At 42.1% G+C, this 23,094-nt stretch overlaps 1 protein-coding gene across 1 annotated transcript in view; it reads left to right on the forward strand.

Annotated features, from left to right (window-relative positions):
* The first annotated feature begins 346 nt into the window (after nucleotides 1-346).
* The window catches only part of lmnb2 (lamin B2), a 28,325-nt gene continuing 5,577 nt past the window's right edge, over nucleotides 347-23,094 (forward strand). Inside the window, exons 1-9 of the mRNA XM_067968175.1 lie at nucleotides 347-856; nucleotides 10,947-11,103; nucleotides 11,890-12,015; nucleotides 12,591-12,761; nucleotides 12,859-12,984; nucleotides 14,162-14,382; nucleotides 16,933-17,155; nucleotides 18,759-18,866; nucleotides 19,725-19,841. Of these exons, the coding sequence (XP_067824276.1) occupies nucleotides 507-856; nucleotides 10,947-11,103; nucleotides 11,890-12,015; nucleotides 12,591-12,761; nucleotides 12,859-12,984; nucleotides 14,162-14,382; nucleotides 16,933-17,155; nucleotides 18,759-18,866; nucleotides 19,725-19,841 (1,599 nt within the window). The 5' untranslated portion in view covers nucleotides 347-506. The remainder of the gene's footprint in view (nucleotides 857-10,946; nucleotides 11,104-11,889; nucleotides 12,016-12,590; nucleotides 12,762-12,858; nucleotides 12,985-14,161; nucleotides 14,383-16,932; nucleotides 17,156-18,758; nucleotides 18,867-19,724; nucleotides 19,842-23,094) is intronic.

Below are 23,094 nucleotides of genomic sequence, written 5' to 3' on the forward strand. Positions count from 1 at the left end.
TGCGCGCCAAAATTTAAAAATCGCGCTTTCGGTTGCTCCGCTGCCCGAGGGGCGTGGCCACACGATTGACGGTTAACTGCTACCACGCGGGCCAATCCGCGCCGCTGGCGGGCAACAAATTAGGCGCTGGCCCCCGCGTGAAGCACGCTGGGGGTTGTAGTCTGCCTGGTCTGGGCCTCATTGCCGCAAAATATAAACTTCAACTGCCAAAGAAATTTGAAATAACTCAATGTACCAAGGCATCGAAGCGCGTCTTGCTCCGAGGAGACCGGTTATTCATGTCCTGAGAAACGTTCAAAAAGGCGGGATTAATAGGACTACAGTTCCCGGCATGCAGTGTCTTTTTCCTCGTCGAGGTCCACATGATAGCGGCGCCATTTTCTAGTCCATTGAATAAAAGGGGATTGGCAGCGCGGCTACTAGCTGATCTGTACGGGCCTGAATTATTATTAAAAAAAAAGTTAATTATCGGCAATTTGTAGGGGAGAAAAAAAAAGTTTGTTGCCATGGCAGCTACTCCGGCTCAGAAGCAGACCCGAGCCAGTGCGGCCCAAACGCCTCTGAGTCCGACCCGGATCACCCGGCTTCAAGAGAAAGAAGATCTGAAGCACCTCAACGACCGCCTGGCCGTCTACATCGACAAGGTGCGCTCTCTGGAGTGCGAGAATAGCGTCCTGCAGCTCAAGATCTCCGAGAAGGAAGAAGTAACGACCCGTGAGCTGACCGGCATCAAGTCTATTTACGAGACGGAACTGGCGGATACTAGGAGGCTGCTGGACGAGACGGCCCGGGAAAAGGCGAAGCTGCAGATCGACCTGGGCAAGAGCAAGACGGAGCTGGACGAGCTCAGCAAAAAGTAAAGTAGTATTTGCAGTACAAACCTTACCCGGAGCTTGTCTAATTATCTGATGTAGTAATGTAAAAATTGTGTCCCTTTCCACGTGTTTCCCTTGCACCGTTTGTGAGGCTGAGTTGTCATTCTACATAAATTGTAACTGCTTTATGGGGGAGGGGTAATTGATGAGTCTTTGTACTTGTAAAAGCTATTTAATGTGTATATATAAGATACAATTGATTAGGAATTCCCTTGCTATTATCAGTTTGCAACTTATTTATTTAAAGATTTTTGAGAATCAGCTGTTAGAAAAGTATTTACCGTTAGCATTGATAGTTTGTATTTGAAATCCCTCTTTTCCTATAAACAACAACAACAACTTGGATTTATATAGCGCCTTAACGTCCCACGGCGCTTCACAGGAGTGTTATCAAACAAAATTTGACACATTCTACATTACAAGTCTATTCCTTTTCCCCCCGTCCTGATTTGTACTGTAATCACCAGTTAGCTCTGTGATTGGTTTACCAGTTACCTATGTAAATTGTTACAAACAATATTTGGCTTGAGTTTTATGAATTGCGTGAGTTGTGGGTAATACTTTGGTATTCTATCTTTTCAAAATCAAAACATAGTTGCTATTGACCAAGAATTTGCATTTGTTGAAGTGAATGACAAATGTTACTCATTGCCCTGAGCAGTGTATTTGCACTTTTGTTTTGTGTAACTTCATTGTTCTGTCAAGAATTTAATATTTAAGATGTGTTATGTCACAGCATTTTGTGAATGAGTTGAAAAACTGAACTAAGTTTCAGCTTTTAACCTGATGCAACCCTAACAGAAGTTAATTTAAATAAATAAGGTCATTAGAAATTTATTTGCATGCCAGAAATTCGAGACAATATTAGTGGTTTTTAAAATAAAGATTTACTAAAGTTGGTCTGCAGCACGACCTAAGCATTCTGGAATGGAAAATGAGTGAGTGGTGTACAGTAGCGTGTCAGGATAAATGTGCGGGAGAAATGATAGATTGCAGTGCTCTGGTGTACCAGTGGCTACAGCAGCGTGTATAAATTGTAAAAGCAAAATACTACAGATGCTGGAAATCTGAAATAAAAACATAAAATGCTGGAAACTTCTCTCCACAGATGCTGCCTGCCCTGAGTGTTTGTATAAGTTTTAGGCTTGTTCCAACACTTTAACTAGTGGGGTGGGGGGTTGTTTGGGAACAGGGTGTCTGGCCAACATTTTGTTCAGTTGTAGTTATTTCTAAGACCTCCATAGAGTGGGGAAGTAATAATCAGTGCTTGCATGCCTTTTTTTCCAACGCTGCTCATGTTTTGTTGTCAACAGTAATCTCTGTGCAAATTTGAAACCACTTGAGTGTAATCTTTGCTCAGTAAACTTTCTAGCACTTAGAATTTGGTGGCGAAGCGTACAGCATCACACGTTGTACTCAATCCCACACAATGGGAACATAGCCAGTTATTTCTGGAATGTAATAGTAATGCTGTAAAATATTTGCAGAATACTGTATTTCTCCTTTTAGGATGCAGACTAAACTATTTAAACAGATTTTTAATGCATATTACTACTAGAGGATTCAGCATTTTTGTATCTTTCCCTTCCTCACCTACTTAGAACCCTGAAGCAGATTCCTAAAGTGCTGGTCACTGCTTTTGTGGTGCAATTTTCTTCAAGCCATGATCAGTTGATTAAGAGTTAAGCAAGTTAAAGTGAGAATTCTTGAGACTTTTTTTTGCTTTATTTGAAGGTGGTAATTGGGACTACAGCGCAGGAACACTCTTCAGTCAAAAGTCCATTCTTTGCCAAACCTGGGCAATGGACATCGGCAGGTTGTGGGTGGTGGGCAAAGGTTGATACCGTAGATAGAAAGAAGACAAAATTATGATACTTTGTCAATGAAAACCACGTGAGTTGTTCTGGCTGGGGATTTTTTTCCCTTATGCAATCAGTTGCCTTTTTGATATCCAATTTCCTTTATTTGCATTTCTCATGCTAAAATATAAATATTAGGGGTTGGAAGAGAACCGATCTATCCCCATGCATCTTTTGTGTTGTGTGTACACAATTTCTCCTATTAATGTCTGAAGGTAGTTACTGATAAAGAAAATTTTGATAATTGGGGAATTTTCCTGTTAAGATTTATTCATAAACCTCATTCAATTTTAGTTCCTGCTTTAATGCGCTCTAAGTGGCACTGCAGAATTATAGCATCTAGGATTCATGTTCATTTACTTAACAGTGAGTTCCTGATTTGAAATGTGTAGATGGCAGGTCTTTCCCTACATGAGAAGGAAAAGTTTGTGCACCTACTTGTGTCTGGTTAAGCAATGAACTCTGGAAACACTTTCTCCAGCAGTGAGATTGGGTGTGAAATGGACTGTAAAGTCAATGCCCCAGCCTGATGACGAGAATGCTTCTGAGCACTTGAATCATGAATGGCATGCCCCTCACCCAGCTGATTTCCCTTTTTAAGGATGGATAGAATTGTCTGCGATTCTGTTTTTGGTCCTGCCTCCTAGGGAGGTGGTGGGCTTGAGGCCTGGTGTTTAGAATTAGAAGAACCCACTTGGGCTGCTCTTCTCTAATATTTGGATTCAGAGCAGCCCTGGCCCTCTTGGACAGTAAGATGCTGGAAGCCTACAGACAAAAATGTAAATGCATTATCAAAAATTCTACTAAAAACAGCTTAAAATAGAACATGATTGATGTGGTTTAGTGGGAATGATTATAGACTCAAAACCTAATGAATGTGCAGGTGTCGTAGGCAATGGGAGAGCTGTAAGACTGACTTGTGTGGTTCATATTTATGTTGTGTATTTTTATAGATGGTAATATTTTCAAATATTCGCTTGGTTCTGCTTCATGATTTCCACTGGCAACCTGAAGATAATGAATCACACTGAGATGGGTTTTTGGGGTGTGGGGAAAAACCAGAGAGCCATCAAACATGCAGTATTGTCTTTGCAAATTATGCAACAAAAAGGTTAAACCATAGTCAAATCTGATTCTGTATGTTCAGAGATAATCAATACCTGCTGCTGCTTATTTGTTTTTCCTTCTACATGGAGATGCCAAGGCTAATCACGTCTCTGGCCATCCTGGTTGCAATTCTGGGATCTTTTATATTTGCTTTTGTAATTTCAGTGGCAGGGGAGTGAACCAGTTCCCTGCGCCTGCATTGCTAAAGCTGTGTTTCCTTTTGTCTTAATAGCAAAGTTACAAGTTGCATGAAAATGTGCGTCTGTTGTTAGAATAAGGCAGATGGTTTTATTAATGTAAATATAGGAGCTACTGGGCAGACATGGCTCCTGTGATCTGATCTGAACTGAAAAAGCACCAAATCTAAATGCTTAAATCCTATCTGTAGTGAATGAAAGCATTCACTACAGATGGGAACCTTCCTTGCTTGGCAATGTACTGCACTGTATGGTACAGATCCTATTGAACCAGCCCAGTAGCTCTTGGCATCTTTTTAATATCCTGATGTATAGCTCCCTGCCGTGCAGAAGTAAAGTTTTGAGTAAAGATGATGCAAGCAGGCAGTGTGTGCTTGAATTGCTAGTGCAGTAGTTTCATAACTGCTGGTACATAACTACTGTACTCAAGTGAGGAGGCTTGAGGGACGTTCTGTATGGATGGTTGTAATTGGCTGCTGTTGGAAGCATAAATGTTCAATTTTGAACTGCTTAAAAACACCTTTGTTATTAGGTGGTATGAACAAGCTGCTTCATCTGGTATTCCAACTAAATCGCCCTAATCAACATCCTTGAATGGCTTATGTCATTTGGGTGCTGGGTGATTTGAAATTGTCAAGATTTTGATTTCAATTTTTGTTAAGTATGGATTTCAAGGGATATAGAGCAAAGATAGGTAACTGGAGTTGAAGTACAGATCAGCTGATTGAATGGCCCACTTCTTTCCTATGAGAGTGGAGTTGCCAACGTCCAGTAGCTGTACTTTTAATGCACTGACAATTATTGGGTTACTACCATAGTCCCTCTATTGAAGGTCCATAAACGATATAATCACTAAGATAAGTGAAATTTTATTTCGTAATATCCATTGAATAAAATTTTATAGAATCCAGGCTTGCTCATCACCCTCGCGTCCCACGGTTAAGCTTGGTGCTTTGTGTGGTATCTGCCCTCAAAATGCCGTAGTGAAAATTACATCGCCATTTTATCTGGTTCAGTTGGCGATGCACGCACGTCTGTTCTCTGTCTGAATAATACGATTCCGATTTGAACAGTATAGGAATAGCAATCCCATTTATTGAGAGATCTGGTAATATCGTTTACTTGAGCCAGGTTCAATCAAAACTACTTGATTTCTGTTGATTCTTTTGCCACAGATCTGGGCGACTACCATTTTTATATATATATATATAAAGTAAACCCATCACTTGATTTGACACGCCCCTCCCCCACTCCCAAAGGAGCAGTGCTGGCAGTGATCTTAATGTACATGTATTATCGACGCCCTAATCCTCTTTGTGCTCCAGACCTAACGCTGAATAACGAATGATGACGCCCAATGTTTCCGCGCTGGATAGAACAATAAATATGGAGAGGAATGAAACGAGAATTTCAGGGAACATATTCGAGTTCACCTACTGAACAGTCTGCAAATTGACTGAGATTGATCGAGTTAGCGAGCTAAATTCACAAGGACGTTGATGGGGCTTGAGCATAAGTGTAGATCTTTGCTAGTTTTATGTACGGATACTGCGATGTCCTTAAAAATTTCCGCTGCACTTATCGGACCCAGTTTAATATTTTTGAAACGTTGGTTACCGTGTATACAAGACTCAGATGGGTAGGGTAGACAGAAAATTAAAAGAATAAATTTGCAGTATCTTCCTGCTTAAAACATTCATTTTACAATTCGAAAATAGCCTCAAATGTGGATTAAAATCCATTCCCTTTTGAACGATGAGATTACTATAACTTTAATGTCTTCAGTCTGCTTCAATGCAACGACTTGACTGGTTTGTGTTCGTGGTTATGTTGTTGGGCAGATCACGCTATTACAGGAAACGCAGTGAAACTGAGCTCATTCTTGCGTTTCCGGCTTTTTTTTTGGATCATATTCGGGAGGGAAAGGGGTGTCTTCGTTACAGAACTTTAGCTTTTTAAATCGTTACTCTGCATGCGTATTTGCCGTGACTAGCTTTTTAAAAAAATGTCGGATCATAGCTGAGCCTAGTGCTTTTCTAGCTACTTAATTTGAATTGGAATCCGAAGCACGTTTACTTCGTTCAACAACCATGTACAAAAATTTGGAATTTTTTTTACGGGCTTTAGGGACTAGCCAATGAGGAGCTGCATTGGGTTTCCTGCCGTTATTTGCCTTTCTGGTAAGGGGGGTGGGTCCTGTTCTTAACGCATTGCTGGGACTGGACGGTTTGAATGCGAAGGGCGGCTGCAGGCTGATTCAAATCCTATCTTGTTTAGATTGGTGTCCAATTTCCTTAAGTTCCAACAACATAAATATGGTCACGATTCAGTTGCAAAATTAGTGCAGTAGAGTGGGTCTGCCCTAACGATGCTTTGGGTTTTCTGAAATCCAAGCAGACTGTTGCTTTCAAAGGGGAAAATGGAATAAAAACGGACAATACTGGAAAAACACAGCAGATCACTTCGCATCTGTTAAAAATGCAAGTCGCGATGTAGTTGTTGATAGTGGTTCTGCAGGCAAAGCAGAGGTAATTCTTTGGATGTCAGCTCAGATCTTGCACAATGCCTAGCACTAACTATCCCTGTATCTCCAAAATCACAACCCCTAAGTTTATACAATAGTTGTCCTACAACTACTTCATGGCTCTATTACTGACCCATGGCATAGCTTTCAGTCAACAGTACAACTACACCACTCATGCTGGCCATTAATAGTATACAAACGATTGGGGGTACATGGGCACTGTTGGGAAAACTTGTCGTTGGCAAAAGGTGAGTAATGTGAACTTTGGGCAGGAAGTTGGTAATTGAAACGTCTTTTCAAAGTTAACATCAGAAATAAAACCGAAAATGTTGGAAACACTCAGCAGGTCGGGCAGCATCTGTAAAGGAAGGAAAAAGGTTAGGTAAATATTTCAGGTTTATCATAACTATGCAGTTTGTCACTACTGGTGAGCTTCCTACTGCATGTAAAGGTAGGACCACCCTAACTGTTGTGGCATTGCCAGGTTCTTGTGAAGCTGACTTTCCCCTTTAGACTATTCAGTGCTAGATTGATGTAGACCAGAGCCTACCTTCTCTGCAGCCACTTCCCTTCACAGCTTGGAAGTCCTAGGCATACAATAGAAGGACTTCCTCCAGCCTATCTTGCAATCAGGTGCTGGATTTCACACACTGGCTGGAGGAGGCCTCTTCATTGCATGCCGAGGAGTTAATCATGAAGGAGAACTGTTTGGATACGTATTTTGTCTGTTACAAGTTTAACCTATGTTGGGACGCTGTTAGCAAAGAAAAATGAGAGCAAAGTGCCCATGACCCCGAATTACTACTTTGAGAGAGTGACTTTTGGTACGCAAAGGAGGGAATTAAAAAGGTGGATGGGTGTTCTATTCTTTAATGTTCAAGTCTTGCACATAACCAACACTAATTTCCCCCCTTTCCTCATTCCCGTAAAACCGATCAAAGAAACCACACACAATGCTGTGGTCCTGTTTTGTTTCCTGTTGGTTTGTTCTTTTGTTTAAAATGGATTCCTGGAAATTTGTCTCTGTTTTGGATGGGGGGGGGTGTTGGTAGGAGGTTAAAAGTATAATCTTCCTTTGTTAAATCTTTGCTTCATGTGATTTTTGTGAATTTTTATTGTACAAACAGATGTTATAAAGTGTGAAACCACTGTTAAACCAGACAAGCACTTGTCAGACATTGCTGTTACGAATCATTTGTAACCAAGGACTTGTTCAGTTTTAATAGAATCATAGAAAGGTTACAGCACAGAAGCGCGACTCTATGCAAGAGCAATCCAGGCTTCGTCGAAGGTGGTGGTTGCCTAAAAGGAGTTGAGGAGTGATCTGAGGACACTCCTGCAGTCTGTTTTCTGAGCTTGGGCAATGGGGAGAAAAATAACAATTCAACTTTCACAATGCAGTTACGGTACAATGGTGGATTCTGATGTTGAAATCCAAATTCTAGGATCCCAAATCATTTATGTGACAAAATAGATTTTTTGTGTGTGCGCGTTAAATGAGTACGGCTGCTGTTCATAGCAGATAGAACATCATAAATCACTTAAATCTGTGCACCCACTGAATTAACAAAGCTTTAAAGTGTTCATCCCAGATTGGCTGCCAGAAACCCTACATCCTTCAAGATTTGCTAAGCGATGTAAAGTTGGTTTTGTTTCAGACTCCGATCTAAGTGGGGAATTCAGTGGCTAAGCTTAAATTATTAATTGTGAATTTGGGATCCTAGCTTGGCTCAGTGATAGCACTTTCACCTCCTTGAATAAGAAGGTTGTGTATTCAAGCCCCACTACAGGGTTTAAGCACATAATCTAAGCTGATCACTGAAGTACAATGGGGGTTCTGCATTGTCTGATGTGCCATCAGATGAACGGATACCGCGCAACAATCGCCAGACAGGGGGGTTCCCTCCCAGTCGGGGAACACTTCAGCAGTCAAGGACATTCAGCCACCGGTCTTCGAGTAAGCCTTCTCCAAGGCGGCCTTCGAGACACACGACAACGCAAAATCGTCGAGCAGAAATTGATAGCCAAGTTCCGCACCCATGAGGACGGCCTCAACCAGGATCTTGGGTTCATGTCACGCTACATGTAACCCCACCAGCGAAAAAAGAGTTATCTGTTTTTAATACAACTGGTCATTCTCTCTCTTTCTCTTCCTTTCGGATGTCTCTGTGTCTCTGTCTCTGTCTTCGGACCGTTTGTATATTCAGTAGTCCTGTATGTACTGTCTCTCTGTCTGATTGCCTTGACAACGGGCAGTTGGAAAGATTATCTGTAATCACCAGGCATTGTTCTCTGACTATATATGCGGTAACCTTCAAGGAATCACACACTCACCTGACGAAGGAGAAAGCCTCCGAAAGCTTGTGATTTTCAAATAAAACTGTTGGACTATGGTGTTGTAAGATTCCTTACATTTGTCCACCCCAGTCCATCACCGGCATATCCACATCATCTTTCAGATCAGCTCGGATGTTGAACTTTTGCTAATTTGAGTGGATGTTAAAGATTCCCTGCCACTATTTGAAGAGCTGAGTCCTGGCCAACAGTTTTCTTTCACAACTTCATTGTTTTTGTGGGACCTCTACTTAACAAAAATGGTGACTACACTTTTAAAAGTATTGTGGTTGAGCAGTGCTTTGGGACATGAAACGCTGCTATATAAATGCAAATAGAATGGGTATGCTGGTGTTTCTGGTGTGATGGGGGAATGGAGTGGGTTGGTGCTTAGGGTATAGATGTCTCCCCATCCCCGGTTGGAAGACTGTTGCCGATGTGTCAACGTGCACATTTTTTCTTCCAGGCTTCTGGGTCGCTAATCCTTTGCATGTTTTTATGCTCCCCAGTCTACTTGTCTGTTCCCTTTTAGCTCATCACACTTTTTGTCTCGTATAGATCTTTATTTCTTTGATTCCTCTTATACGCAGGAGACAAAAAGGAGGCATAATATCATTTAGCCATTTTCTAACCATAGCAATTTACCAAGTCATTCTATTTCTTGTGTGTGGTTTTGTTTTTCTCCTCGTCCCCATTTCCTTTGCTGTTTTGTAGTATCTTTTGAGTTCTGAGAAAGGGTCTGTACCTGAAACTTCACCTGATCTGTGTTCTCTGGACAGAAGCCGCCGGACCTGAGTGTGTCTAGAGCTTTTTTTTGACTTTCAGCATCTCCAGTATTTTTTGTGTTCATAAATGCAATTTTTTTTTTGCTCTCTTTCGTTCATGGTGCCAATGCATGGTTGTAGCTGTACTTGAGATTGAATGTGGAGTGGCTTTTACCTGGTAACAACTGAGTACTGCTCTGTAATCTATTTTATCTAACAGCAGACGTTATTAAAACTATGTGGTAGAAGGCCAAAAAAAACTCCTTTCCCTTCCTCCCAATATTGCTAATTCCTTTTTAAATCTAATATTTTGTTGAAAGTAGGTTCACTGTGGCAATTTTTTTTTTCCATGGATAACCAGAGGACTGATCAGAAAGCAATTCTAGTCTTGGCTTGCGGTATATGCACTTTGTGGCTGTTACTGATATCTAGTGGTCCCTATAATATACACACCTAAGATCCTTTTCTGCAAGTTATAGAAACATTGCAATCTGGATATTAAAAGCCAGGCTTCAGTACCTTGCTTGTAATAAAAGCTGTCTTTGTTTTCCAAACTCTTATACGTTTTTACAAAACTGCATTTTACTGTAGCTTCTAATACTTCAGGCATGACACTTTTAATCTAATTTCTGGACAAGGGTATGTAATCAAGGAAGTGGTAATTACTTTTGTGAATGAGCTAGTATTGCAAGATCCTACTTCAGGAAATGTTGCTCGTATGATCGCTTATGGAAGAAACCAGTATAACATCAGGTTCATCCTATTTTTTAAAGTTTCAAAATTCATACTTTCCCTTCACACTTGCCATATCTGCACCAATTTGTGAATTTCTAAGGTGAATGATTTTTTTAAATTACACTGTATTCTTGTCCTTTCTATAGAGAGGATAAAATATTCCTTTAAATATGAGTAGAAGTGACTGGCGTTCTTAAATTAATGGTTAATTAAAGACTGCATGTAGTAGTTGCTGGTTGGGAATTTGTTGCAAGCCCCATTGAAGGTGAGTAAGAGGGGGCTATTATGTCTGAGAAGAAATGAATGTTCTGGCAATCTTTGGTCATGTAGTTGCTTTGCAACTTGCTAAAGTGTAGTTATTATAATTTCCTCTGAATTTGCTTAAATCATGTTTACATAAATATGGATTTGACTGTATTTGAATCTTTCTTTAAAGCTTGGATGTGAGGCTGTTTATTGCTCGTCATCAAAGCCATTGTCATCCAGATTGAGGCAATGAAACACTTGATTACTATTTAGATTATTAAAACTTGCTTGTTTTGCTTTTGCAGTTACAAGAAGAAAGATAACGACTTGATATCAGCTCAGGCTCGGTTGAAAGATTTTGAACTGACCTATCATAAAAATGAAGCTGCACTTAACACTGCTCTCAGTGAAAACCGCCTTATGGAAGCAGAGATGGCTGACCTGCGTTCACAGCTTGCTAAGGTAAAGCACTTGAGTCACCTGGGCTTATCTGGAGAGGAGAAACTGGCTGAAGAGGGATACTCTTCTGTTCGGAAGTGCTAAGTATATCATGGAGTGGGAGATAGAATCTGAATTCTGCGGACTTTTCTGTTGCACCTTTCAGCTGTTGATCAGCTGTTCTATTTTTTTGGATGTTTAACTTTAACATTCTTTGTAAATAGTATGATGCTACTAAGAAAAGATGGGAGTGATTGTCAGCTATTTAAAGTGCGGCATGAGATTATCTCTTCATTTGCTAACCCATCTGATTAATGCTTGGTATTTATCCTGTTAGATGTTTGGTAGAGGATTTTATGGACTGTTAGTGTTGTAAGGAGTCTAAGGATTGTTTCTCTAATTTTCTCTTTACCTGGTCCTCCTGAAAGTAATGACACATATGGAGTACCTCACCCAGGTGACCATTCTTCATGTGCAAGCCTATAATGTCAGTGAACTATTTAATTGTGGAGGAAAAAAATACATCTGAACCCAATCCAATTCTCATCTTGCGTCGACTTTCCAGTAAGGTTCCCTAGATAGTGTTTGAGAGGGTGCTCTGGCAGTAGAATTTAAAATTTTGTAGGCTTCTTGTTCCTAACCCAGGAACACTGAGGTCAGTTGTAGAACACTCCTTCTGCCCTATCTGAAATGGCTAACTCTACACAAAAGGATCACACTAGGGACGACTTATGTGTAGTACTTGAGAGAGCTGTGGATTTTTGAGTCTTTAACAACTGAACAAAAGTTAATTTTTGTAACTAATTTTAGGCTGAAAGTTCCCTGGCTGCCGCCAAAAAGCAGTTAGAAGAGGAGACGCTGATGCGAGTTGACCTGGAGAATCAGTGTCAAAGCTTAAAAGAGGAACTGGCGTTCAGGAAAAGTGTATTTGAAGAGGTATGATTGTTTGGAACTAACTCTTTAGATGTTGACTATTTCTTGGAATTTTCAAAGATATCCTTTTGAAATAATACATTCTGTAAATACAATTTAAGATTGGCATAGAATATTAACACTGTAGACTAATTATCCCTTTCTGGAGTAGGGGGCTATTCTCTCTACATCAGGAGGAATTTCCCCATCCTATCTCTAGATGAGAATTCTACCCATGAATTCTCCAGGACACTGGAAATTTTAATACCTCTTGTTGCAAATTTGGAAGCTTAAATCCTTCCTCACTTGTTTAATCTCCATACTAAGATTTGCTATGCCCTCAACATGCAGTTGCTTTGGTCATTGAATGCCTATCCTAGCTTGGTATGGTATGTAGAAGAAAGTTGAAAAATAATTAAAATACTGAAATGTTACAACTGGTCAATGAAGCTCACACTGTAACAGTATGCATATTGTATAATGTCCTTTAAAACAAAAATCCCAATTGAATTCTTGTATTCTGTAATAGCCCTTCATTTCAAGGTACTGTACAAATTAATACAAACCCAAATATGATAGTGGCATCCTTTTTAATGTAGGAAGTGCGTGAGACTAAGAAGAAACAAGAACGACGCATAGTCGAGGTGGACACTGGGCGAAGGGTTGACTACGAATCCAAACTGGCGCAGGCCCTGCAGGACCTGCGAAAGCAACATGAGGAGCAAGTGAAACAGTACAAGGATGACTTGGAGCTAACATTCCAAGCCAAGGTAACTGAACTTATTCACCCAAACACACTTGTGAATGTTAGTCATTTCTAACTTGGTTCTTCGATTTATTGTACATACTTTTAACTTCTTTTTGTAGTTGGAAAATGCTAAGATAGCATCCGATAGAAATGACAAAGCTATTGGCACAGCACGAGAGGAGCTGCAGGAGGCATACCTTAGGATTGAGAGTCTCAACTACCAACTTGGAACCCTACAGAAGCAGGTAAATATTTAGCCACTTGTTAGTATATATTTTTGAGGGGGTAAAAGAGAATAGAATGATGTTTGTTCTTGAATTGTGGGCAACGCTGGCACAGCCGCATTTATTGCCCTAAGCAGTTGGTGGCCTCTTCGGAGCATTGAGTCAACCAGGTAGTGTAGGATTAGAGTCCTGTGTAAGCCAGCCTGGGTAGGGTGACCGGTTCTCTTTCTTGAAGGATATTAGTGAACCAATTGTTTTTTTTAATGTTGGCTTTTGTGGGCCGCCATCAGAAAAATTACCCAATTTATTGGATTTGTGGTGGGATTTGAGCCTATGGGTTGCTAGTCCAGTATCATAACCACTACCATACCTGTATATGATTTGGGGGGGGAAAAAATCATCTGGGTTTTTTTAATAGCAAATGGGCATTATATTGATCAACCTTTAATAGATAATGTACAGGCTAGGATATAGTGATAGCAGGAGGGGAATCCGACTGTGTTTGCATTTAGTTGTTGATATTGACAGCCAGACACTTGCACAAGGACGAAGGGTTTTGATGGAAAGAGGAGCTTAATGGGCCTAAACTCCTGTTTGCCTCATCAAGCCCCATGCTTGCAACAAAGTCCAATTTTAAGTGTCACAAATTCTACCCATTTTATTTAATCTCCCTCTACTAGTGAATAATTGCAGGTAGAACGGAGACAATAAAACCTGAAATTCTGCAACATCTAGCTTTGGCAAATACAAAGCATTGAACTGAAGCCGTGGCAGTTTCAGCATTGTGGCAAATGTGATTTTGAATGTGTATAAAATATTTTAGCATGATCAATAAAATCTGATATTGCAAGAATTTAACATGAAAACTTTAAGCCTGGTTTAAAGTATGTAACCGATTGTGTCTTTATCTCCATAGTGCACTGTGTTGCCCTATGGCCAATTTTCACACACTAATTCACTTTCAAACCAAAATCAAATCCTGTTGAAATTGTTTCTATGAAGGCCAGTGACTAGTGCAGATGTAGTAGTTATTCTGTGCCAGCAACATCCCATAAACAGCTGCTGTTTTTAGGAGGCATTGGCTGATGTGTGAGTGTTGGATATTGAGAGAAGACTTTTTACATGTTTTTTTTTAAAAAAAGGTGATGTAAATTATTCTGGTGTCATCGTTTTGTTAACTTCTTAACCTTCCTTATAGGCTGCTGCTTCTGAGGCTCGAGTTAGGGAGTTGGAAGAGATGCTCGCAAATGATCGTGATAAATATCGTAAGATGCTGGAGGCAAGAGACCGGGAAATGGCCGAGCTGAGGGATCGCATGGAGATGCAGTTGCAGGAATATGAAGACCTCCTTGATGTCAAACTGGCCCTTGACATGGAAATTCAAGCCTACCGCAAACTCCTGGAAAGCGAGGAAGATAGGTACCTGTAGCTGAAAATCTTTTCGTAATGCATCTTAAAGTGCTATTGTCTAAAGGTTGCATATTATTGATCTGATTGGATTCTGGATGTCCAGAATGTTTTCTCTTCTTGCAGAGACCTTTTTAAAGTTGTACCATATTTACTCTTGGGTGTAGATTTTTTTTGTTTAAAAAGTAAAGTAAGTCATACAATTTGTCTGTCAATAACTAGACAGTTAGGACTGATGACCTGAAATGGAGTCAACCAGAGTATATGAACAAATGGTGTGAATATTTTACATGACAATAGTCTTAATTTATTTGCAGTAAAATACTGCAAACTGAATTTCATGTGCCTTGATGGGCTATTCAACTGTAACCGTATCAGCTGAGTTTGGCCTGGTCCTTATCCCAAACCTAGACAAGCAGTAGTGATTGGCTTTTGAGCAGCAGGGAGTACCTTGGAAGCATTACTTTTTGTTAAACAGCAACTACTTGCAAGATGTGACTTGGTGATGGGCTATACCACCAGTCTAGAGTTTTGGACATGCAGTGGGATGTATAGCTAGGGCTTGGTAAGGAACAAGGTGTCACCGCCCATGGCCAAATTTTTCAAAGCCAGGGTGTCAATACAGCCATCCATAATAAGATCAAGGCTTTGTGAGTGGAATGCACATTCTGGAGGGAACTGTTGAGAGGGGTATTGATCGTTGATCTGCCAAAAATCCTAGACCCAGCAATGAGTGGGTGAGGAGGTTGGTCCCCAGTGGGCAACCCCAGAAGATCGGCGAGAGAGAGAGAGGTGGAAATGAGTTAGGGTTGCTACTTGTAATGAGTGTTGAATGCCTCAATGACCTCTTTGAGAAATGCTGAGGCATAGAGGGTGGCAATTGGCTTATTCAAGGGGGATTTGAGCTTCTTTTAAAACTGCATATAATACTGCTCCTCAAAAAAATACACCCTTGATCTCTCTGTCCTTGCACACTACCATCTAATCTCCAACCTCTGTCCTCTTTTAGTCCTTGAAAATGTTGTCCGCTCCAAAATCTGCACCCACCTTTCTCCTGTTTGAACCTCTCCAATTAGGTTTCTACCCCTGCCACAATACTGAAACGGCTCTAATCAAAGCCAGAAATGACATCCTGTCTGTGATGCATTATCCTTCCCCATCAGTCACACATATGCCATGCGACTGTTAATGTGGTGCACTATCCTTCTACACCCTTCTAGACCTCTGTAGCCATTGACACGGTCGACCACACGTCCTTCTCCAATGCCTCGCTTCCAATGTCCACCTCAGTGGGACGGCCCTTGCTTGATTCCAATCTTACCTATCCTACCAGCCAGCGCATCTCCAGCAATTTGGCTTTACTTTCTTCCCCCTAGTTACCTTTTGGAGTCTCCCAAGAATCTATCTTTGGCCCCCTCCTGTTGACTCTTGGCAACATCATCCAAAGACATGGGGACAGATTCTATATGTATGCTGATGACACCCAGTTCTACCTCTCCACCACCTCTCTTCAACCCCTCCACTACCTCAGTGCTGTCAGACTGCTTGTCTGATATCAAGTCCTGGGTGGAGCCACACTTTTCCTCATTAAGCATTAGGAAAACCAAAGCCATCATCTTTGGCCCTTGTGGAATCTATCCCCCCTCCCGTTATCCTATCCCCCTGTCTTTGGTTTAACCATACTGTTTGCAACCTTGGCATCATATTTGACCTTAAGTTGAATTTTTCCAGCCCCATATCCTCTCCATCACTAAGACCGCCTACTTCTACTTCCGTAATTTCCCCTGTCTCTGCCCCTGCCCGGGCCCGTCAGCTGATTAGGCCCTGATCCATGCCTTTGTTGCCTCCAGCCCTGACTCTTCCAATTTTCCCCTGGCCGGCCTCCCATCCTCCCAAAATCAGCTCATCCAAAAGTTTGCTGCTTTTATCCTATCCTGCACCAAGTTCCACTCGCTCATCACCCTTGTGCTTGCTGACATTGGCCCCTGGTCCCCACAACGCTTCAAATTTAAAATTCTCATCCTTGGTGTTCAGATCCCTTCATGGCCTCACCCTTCCCCATCTCTAATCTTCTCCAGCCCTACAACCTTCAGGGAACAGTGTTCCTCTGACACTGGCCTCTTGTGCATCCTGAAATCCCTTTGCCCCACTATTGGCTGCCATGCATTCAGCTGTCTAGCCCCGAATGTCTGGAATGCCCTCCCTTCACCTCTGCTTCTGCATTCCCTATCCTTAAATCCACTTCTTTGACCAAGCTTTTAGTCACCCCTCCTTATATCCTCCTATGGCTAGGTGTCTGTGTTTATACAGCACTGTCAACATAAGTTGTTGCTGCTGTGGCAGGAGAGTAAGGAGGCAGAGGCGAAGTAGTGGTGGGTTGCAGTATCTATTAGAGAGGGCAAAGTGCCTGAGGTGAGAAATAAAAGGTGCTGTAGTCAACTGTTGGAAAGAAGAGCGAAAGGCCCCAAGAGGAGGAAAAAGGGAGATACAAGTAATGGGATCAGACCTGTAATATCATCCATCTGAGGAAGATAAATGCAACTAAAACATTTTTGTTTCCAGGTTGAAGTTGTCTCCAAGTCCCTCTTCTCGGGTTACAGTATCCCGTGCTACATCCAGCAGTGCTGTTCACACATCTCGTGCTAAGCGAAAGCGTGTAGAAATGGAAGAGCCCAGAGAAAGCAGCAGTCATATACAGCAAACCCACTCTAGCAGTGGATTGGTCAGCATTGAGCCAACCGATCTTGAGGGAAAATTTGTTTGCCTCCAGAACAATTCTGAGAAGGTGAGAATCTTGAAAACGTTGTGTGGATGTATATATTCAATTTGTCTTCTGGTTGTGATTCAGCATGTTAGTGTCAAAATACCAATTCGTTATGATAGACACGCAATTGAGTACGGCAGCAGTTGGACTCTCATTTTCTGGATACTGCGAAGGGCACTTTGGTTCCAAATATTTCCCTTTTTTTAAGTTAAGACTTTGTGTCAGGAGGTTTGGCATTTGTAAGGTGAATTGGGGACTTGGGAGCTGACCTTTTGTCTTGCTGTGAGCTAATGTTCTTCATTTTTAGTAGTTGTTATGTCATCTTGTGCCCCTTCAATGTTCTCTAAGACGGAGAATGCTGGTGATTAATGTCTGCATCCAGCACTCTATTGGATATACCATAGCCAGCAGAATTGGTTGACTTGCTAGTGGAAATTTAAAAAAATATAACCATGGGGCAAACTATGCTGTTGGCTCTCTTGGCAGGAGCACTCTGGCCTAACTAAATGCTGCTTTCTTCCTGCAGTCAGAAGGGATGGCTGATATTGCAAGTACCAACTGAGTGACAGTGGCACTGCTTGGAGTGGGAAGCTGTTGGGCCAGCTCGCCCCCATGTGTGAGCCGGAAGCACCATCTATTTTTATTCCTCAATCAGCTTTTTGTTCATGCTGCTCTCCTCAGTCGTTTATGGCTGTAATGAGATTGAGATCCAAAAGTGCAATAAAGGTGGAAAGTTGGGCAAAACTTTAAAAAAAAAAAAAAATGTACGTGTAATTTAATCAAATATGGCCCACAGATAGTGGCTTGCTTGCTAGTTGAACACTGATGCAGTCTGCTGCTTCAATTAGACATTCCTGCCCCACTGAGCCGATGATTTCTTCAGTATCTCATGATGTCAGAGATTACAGGCAAGCAACTAATCTCTGGGAGTTCTGTTAGGCAATGCTTGTTCTTCTAATGACTAGTTCAAAACTGAAGGCCTGGAAGCAGGTTTCCTGCTGTCTTGACTGGAAAGAGAATGGCGAACGGTAATGGGGAACTTTACGCAAAAACTAGTAATTAAACATTCTTTAGTTGCAAAGAACAGTTGGCTTTCTTTTTGTCTGTCTAGAACCTGAGACTTGATTTAACCCATTGCCCCCACCACCCAAGCTGCATGCTGTGATTCGATTCTGTTCCACAAGCGATGGTAGCCCTGTACTACTCTTTCCAGTTACTGTTCCTTTGTGCATGAACTGAGTGTTGACAGGCTATTCTATCATCATGAGGCATCATAGCCAAGCCTGACTCTGTCCTTAGCTTGCATCCATACGTGTGCTTTTTCCCAAGAGAATCAGCTGATTAGTAAGCAGAAGTTCTGTGCTGCTGCTTTCTGTTCCACCTCGCTGCACCCTAAATCATATCCTGTGGGTACACTTCACTCCCTTCTGCCCTTTTTTCCCTTTCTCCATACGATGTGTCAGATGAGAGCCAATTTGGTATAGACCAGAGATAATCTGATCTTCTTTGTGGTTCTGTGTCACTGGTGTATTTACCATCTGAGCAGGCACCCTTTTAAAAGGTCTTGGAGATCCTATCACTCTGGCTAAGTAGAATGATTGATTCACTGCACTTTTTCTTACAGGATCAGCCACTTGGAGGCTGGAGACTGAAGAGGCAAATTGGAGATGGGGAGGAAATAATCTACAAGTTCACTCCTAAATACACTCTGAAGGCTGGGCAGGAAGTCAAAGTGAGTTACGTATAATGCAATATAAATTCTACTTTCTAAGTACAGTGATGTTGACCTCCTTTGCAATTGTATTATTATTGATCTAAAATGTGTGGGTGTGGTGTGAATCACAGCTGAATTTTGTACTGTGGGCTGCTAGGAGAAAACTTTATTCCCAGCACTTTGAGAATGTAAGTGCGATCACCCTCTTTCTGTGAACTTAGATTATTTAAAAAGAGCATCTTTTGAACCTCTGAGCATTTCTTAAACCTAGCTTGACCCTCGACTGGAGTTTGTCAACATGCTGTTTAAACGAAGTGAGATAGCTTTGCCAAGGGGGTTTTGCAACACTGTTCGGAGTTAGATCAGGACTTACTCTGGAGTTGCGATGTCATTTCTGTGTTGCTCCGGAGTGGTGATAACTGCAGCAGTGCTAAAATGCACCCTTTAAATTGTTTCTACTGTGTAGTTGAATATTGGGGTTGATGAAAAGCAACCGAAGTTGAGGCTACCACACTAGAGCAGTAGAGGGGTGGAGGCATTGTCACCCAGCTGCACTTGCATACTTTCCAGCAACTGCAGCAGAGTGGAGTTTGGGAGTGACTTGCTTGCTCAACTGAAAATCTTGCTGTTTGGGGAGATAGTGGGATGAAAGTATCACCAATAACTGGCCGGTTTAACTTTTTGGGTGCTTTTCAGTACAAAAGGAAAGTTGCAACACTGTTTCTGTTGAATGCTCTAAATGAAGGCTTGGCTTGTTTCAGGAGGATGAGATTAAATCACTATCTTAAACCAGTGCAGAAGTTCTGTCCTTAAATTATTAAACTTGGTGGGGGGAAGGTTATTTTGCTCTGAATTTTTTTTGTTTTGTTTGTCTAGATCTGGAGTGCAGATGCTGGTAAAGCCCATAGTCCCCCTACTGACCTTCTGTGGAAGAATCAGAGCTGGGGCACAGGCGATGAGATTAAGACTGTCCTCGTCAACTCTGATGGAGAGGTATGGTTTATCTGCACTTTTTCTATTGGTTGTGCATTCTGAAATGGTGAAATTTCACATGGCTAAATTTTCCCCTATTGCAGGAAAGTTGTGTTCTTGAGGAATCTGCAGTATGAAGTAAATATCTAGTTTGACCCAGAACTGAGCTTTAGACCATATCCACTGCATTGCAAAGATCACTTGCTCATTCACTTCCATCTCTGCAATGCCCCCTTCCACCCTTATGCTGCTGATACCTTTATATACATGCATTTGTTCCCTATTGACTCAACTACACCAACATTTTCCTTGCTGGCCTTCCATCTACCACCCTCCGTAAATTTGTAACTGACCCAAAACTCGGCTGTGCTTATCATGTTCTACTTGTCTATCACCTCAGTTGTCGCTGACCTGACTTGCATTGACTTCCCATCCCCTTTAAAAACCACCTCATCTTGAAATCTCTCCATGGCCTCGATCTACCCAATCTGTGGCAATCTATTCTAGTCCTATATCCTTCCACACCCCCTCAAAAAAAAACTCTGACTCCTCCAGGCTCTTGTGCACCCTCCGCACCACCATTTTGCGGCAGTGTGTTCATGTGCCTGGGTCCTGCTCTCTGCAATTCCCTTAATCAACTCTCTCTGCATCTGTGTGTGTCTGTCTAAATTTTTGGTTGCCTTTCCTAATCTCACTTTAGGCACGTGGAAAATGGATGCTGAGCCAATCTGTGAAGGCATTATATAAATGGAAGCTACAACACAGGACTAATGCATGCTAAACAGCAGAAGCAACATGCTATGGAATTGCTTAGCTCTGTCTACAACCAATAGATCATATCAAAGCTTTGCAGTCCTGCCACATCCAGTCGTGAATGGTGGTGGACAATTAAACAACTAACGGGAGGAGGAGGCTCTGTAAACATCCCCATCCTCAATGATTACAGAGCCCAGCACGTGAGTGCAAAAGACAAGGCTGAAACGTTTGCAATCATCTTCAGCCAGAAGTGCCGAGTAGATGATCCATCTCTGCCTCCTCCCGATATCCCCACCATCACAGAAGCCAGTCTTCAGCCAATTCGATTCACTCCATGTGATATCAAGAAACGGCTGAGTGCACTGGATACAACAAAGGCTATGGGCCCCGATAACATCCCGGCTGTAGTGCTGAAGACTTGTGCTCCAGAACTAGCCGCGCCTCTAGCCAAACTGTTCCAGTACAGCTACAACACTGGCACATACCTGACAATGTGGAAAATTGCCCAGGTATGTCCTGTCCACAAAAAGCAGGACAAATCCAATCTGGCCAATTACCGCCCCATCAGTCTACTCTCAATCATCAGCAAAGTGATGGAAGGTGGTGTTGACACCTTCCATCACTTTGGCACTTACTCACCAATAACCTCACCGATGCTCAGTTTGGGTTCCGCCAGGACCACTGCTCCAGACCTCATTACAGTCTTGGTCCAAAAATGGACAAAAGAGCTGAATTCCAGAGGTGAGGTGAGAGTGACTGCCCTTGACATCAAGGCAGCATTTGACCGAGTGTGGCACCAAGGAGCCATAGTAAAATTGAAGTTAATGGGAATCAGGCGGAAAACTCTCCTGTGGCTGGAGTCATACCTAGCACAAAGGAAGATGGTAGTGGTTGTTGGAGGCCAGTCATCTCAGCCCCAGGACATTGCTGCATGAGTTCCTCAGGGCGGTGTCCTAGGCCCAACCATCTTCAGTTGCTTCATCAATGACCTTCCCTCCATCATAAGGACAGAAATGGGGATGTTTGCTGATGATTGCACAGTGTTCAGTTCTACTCGCAACCCCTCGGATAATGAAGCAGTCCAAGCCCGCTTGCAGTAAGCCCTGAACAACATCCAAGCTTGGGCTAATAAGTGGCAATTAACGTTCGTGCCAGGCAATGACCATCTCCAACAAGAGAGCGTCTAACCACTTCCCCATGACGTTCAATTACATTACCACTGCCAAATCCCCCACCATCAACATCCTGGGGGTCACCATTGACCAGAAACTTAACTGGACCAGCCACATAAATATTGTGGCTACAAGAGCAGGTGGCGAGTGACTCACCTCCTGACTCCCCAAAGCCTTTCCTCCATCTACAAGGCACAAGTCAGGAGTGTGATGGAATACTCTCCACTTGCCTGGATGTGTGCAGCTCCAACAACACTCAAGAAGCTCGACACCACCCAGGACAAAGCTTGATTGGTACCCCATCCACCACCCTAAACATTCACTTCCTTTACTACAGAATGCACTGCAGCAACTCGCCAAGGCTTCTTCGACAGCACCTCCTAAATCCGTGCCTTCTACCACCTAGAAGGACAAGGGCAGCAGGCACATGGGAACAACACCTGCACATTCCCTCCAAGTCACACACCATCCAGACTTGGAAATATATTGCCGGTCCTTCATTGTCACTGGGTCAAAATCCTGGAACTCCCTTCCTAACAGCACTGTGGGAGAACCTTCACCACACGGACTGCAGTGGTTCAAGACGTTGGCTCACCACCACCTTCTCGAGGGCAATTAGGGATGGGAAATATATGCTGGCCTTGCCAGCAACGCCCACATCCCATGAACAAATGTTTTTTTAAAATGGAAGTTCTAATGCTGGTGAATTTGACTGATTAGTCCTTGGCTCCATTGATCTCTTAGAATATGTGCAGCGTGTTTACACACAATTGCAAACTGTGTTGGGCAGGAATTTCATAGCACTCCAGTTTCTGTTGCCGATACAAATGGGACATTAGCAACCCTTTTGAAGCAAGCAGCTCTTTGTGTGTGGCAGTGTGCACAGTAAATCTGAACTACGTGTTATGACTAAAGACACAGAAAATGAAAACTCTTTAAGCAGACATAAAACCTTAATAGCTTAATGTAATCTATTTTCCCCTTAATGGTTTTTTTTCGGTGGGAAGCAATGATGGAGGAGGATGACTTGTGTTGTAAATTGGTTAGCTGTTACCCACCCATGTGATGACATTCATCAAGTGCCACCTTTTTATCCCTTACTGGCTTCCTTTTGAAAACTGCTAAGGGAACTATATATGTGCTCTAAAAATATTAACTTGCAATCCGACTAGTGCAAGTATAGGTTTTAAGCATATTTCATGAGTTCCTGTTTAATTTTCAAATTAATATTCTCCTTTCATATGAATACATCTGTTTGTTGAGTACCCACACTAATCCAGGAACTTATGACTATGTTCAGGGACTGTCGGTAAACTTTTGCACTAATTTGTCTTTCTTCAAGAAGG

The sequence above is a fragment of the Heptranchias perlo genome, chromosome 29 (genome assembly GCF_035084215.1).
Source record: "Heptranchias perlo isolate sHepPer1 chromosome 29, sHepPer1.hap1, whole genome shotgun sequence".
Lineage (NCBI taxonomy): Eukaryota > Metazoa > Chordata > Chondrichthyes > Hexanchiformes > Hexanchidae > Heptranchias > Heptranchias perlo.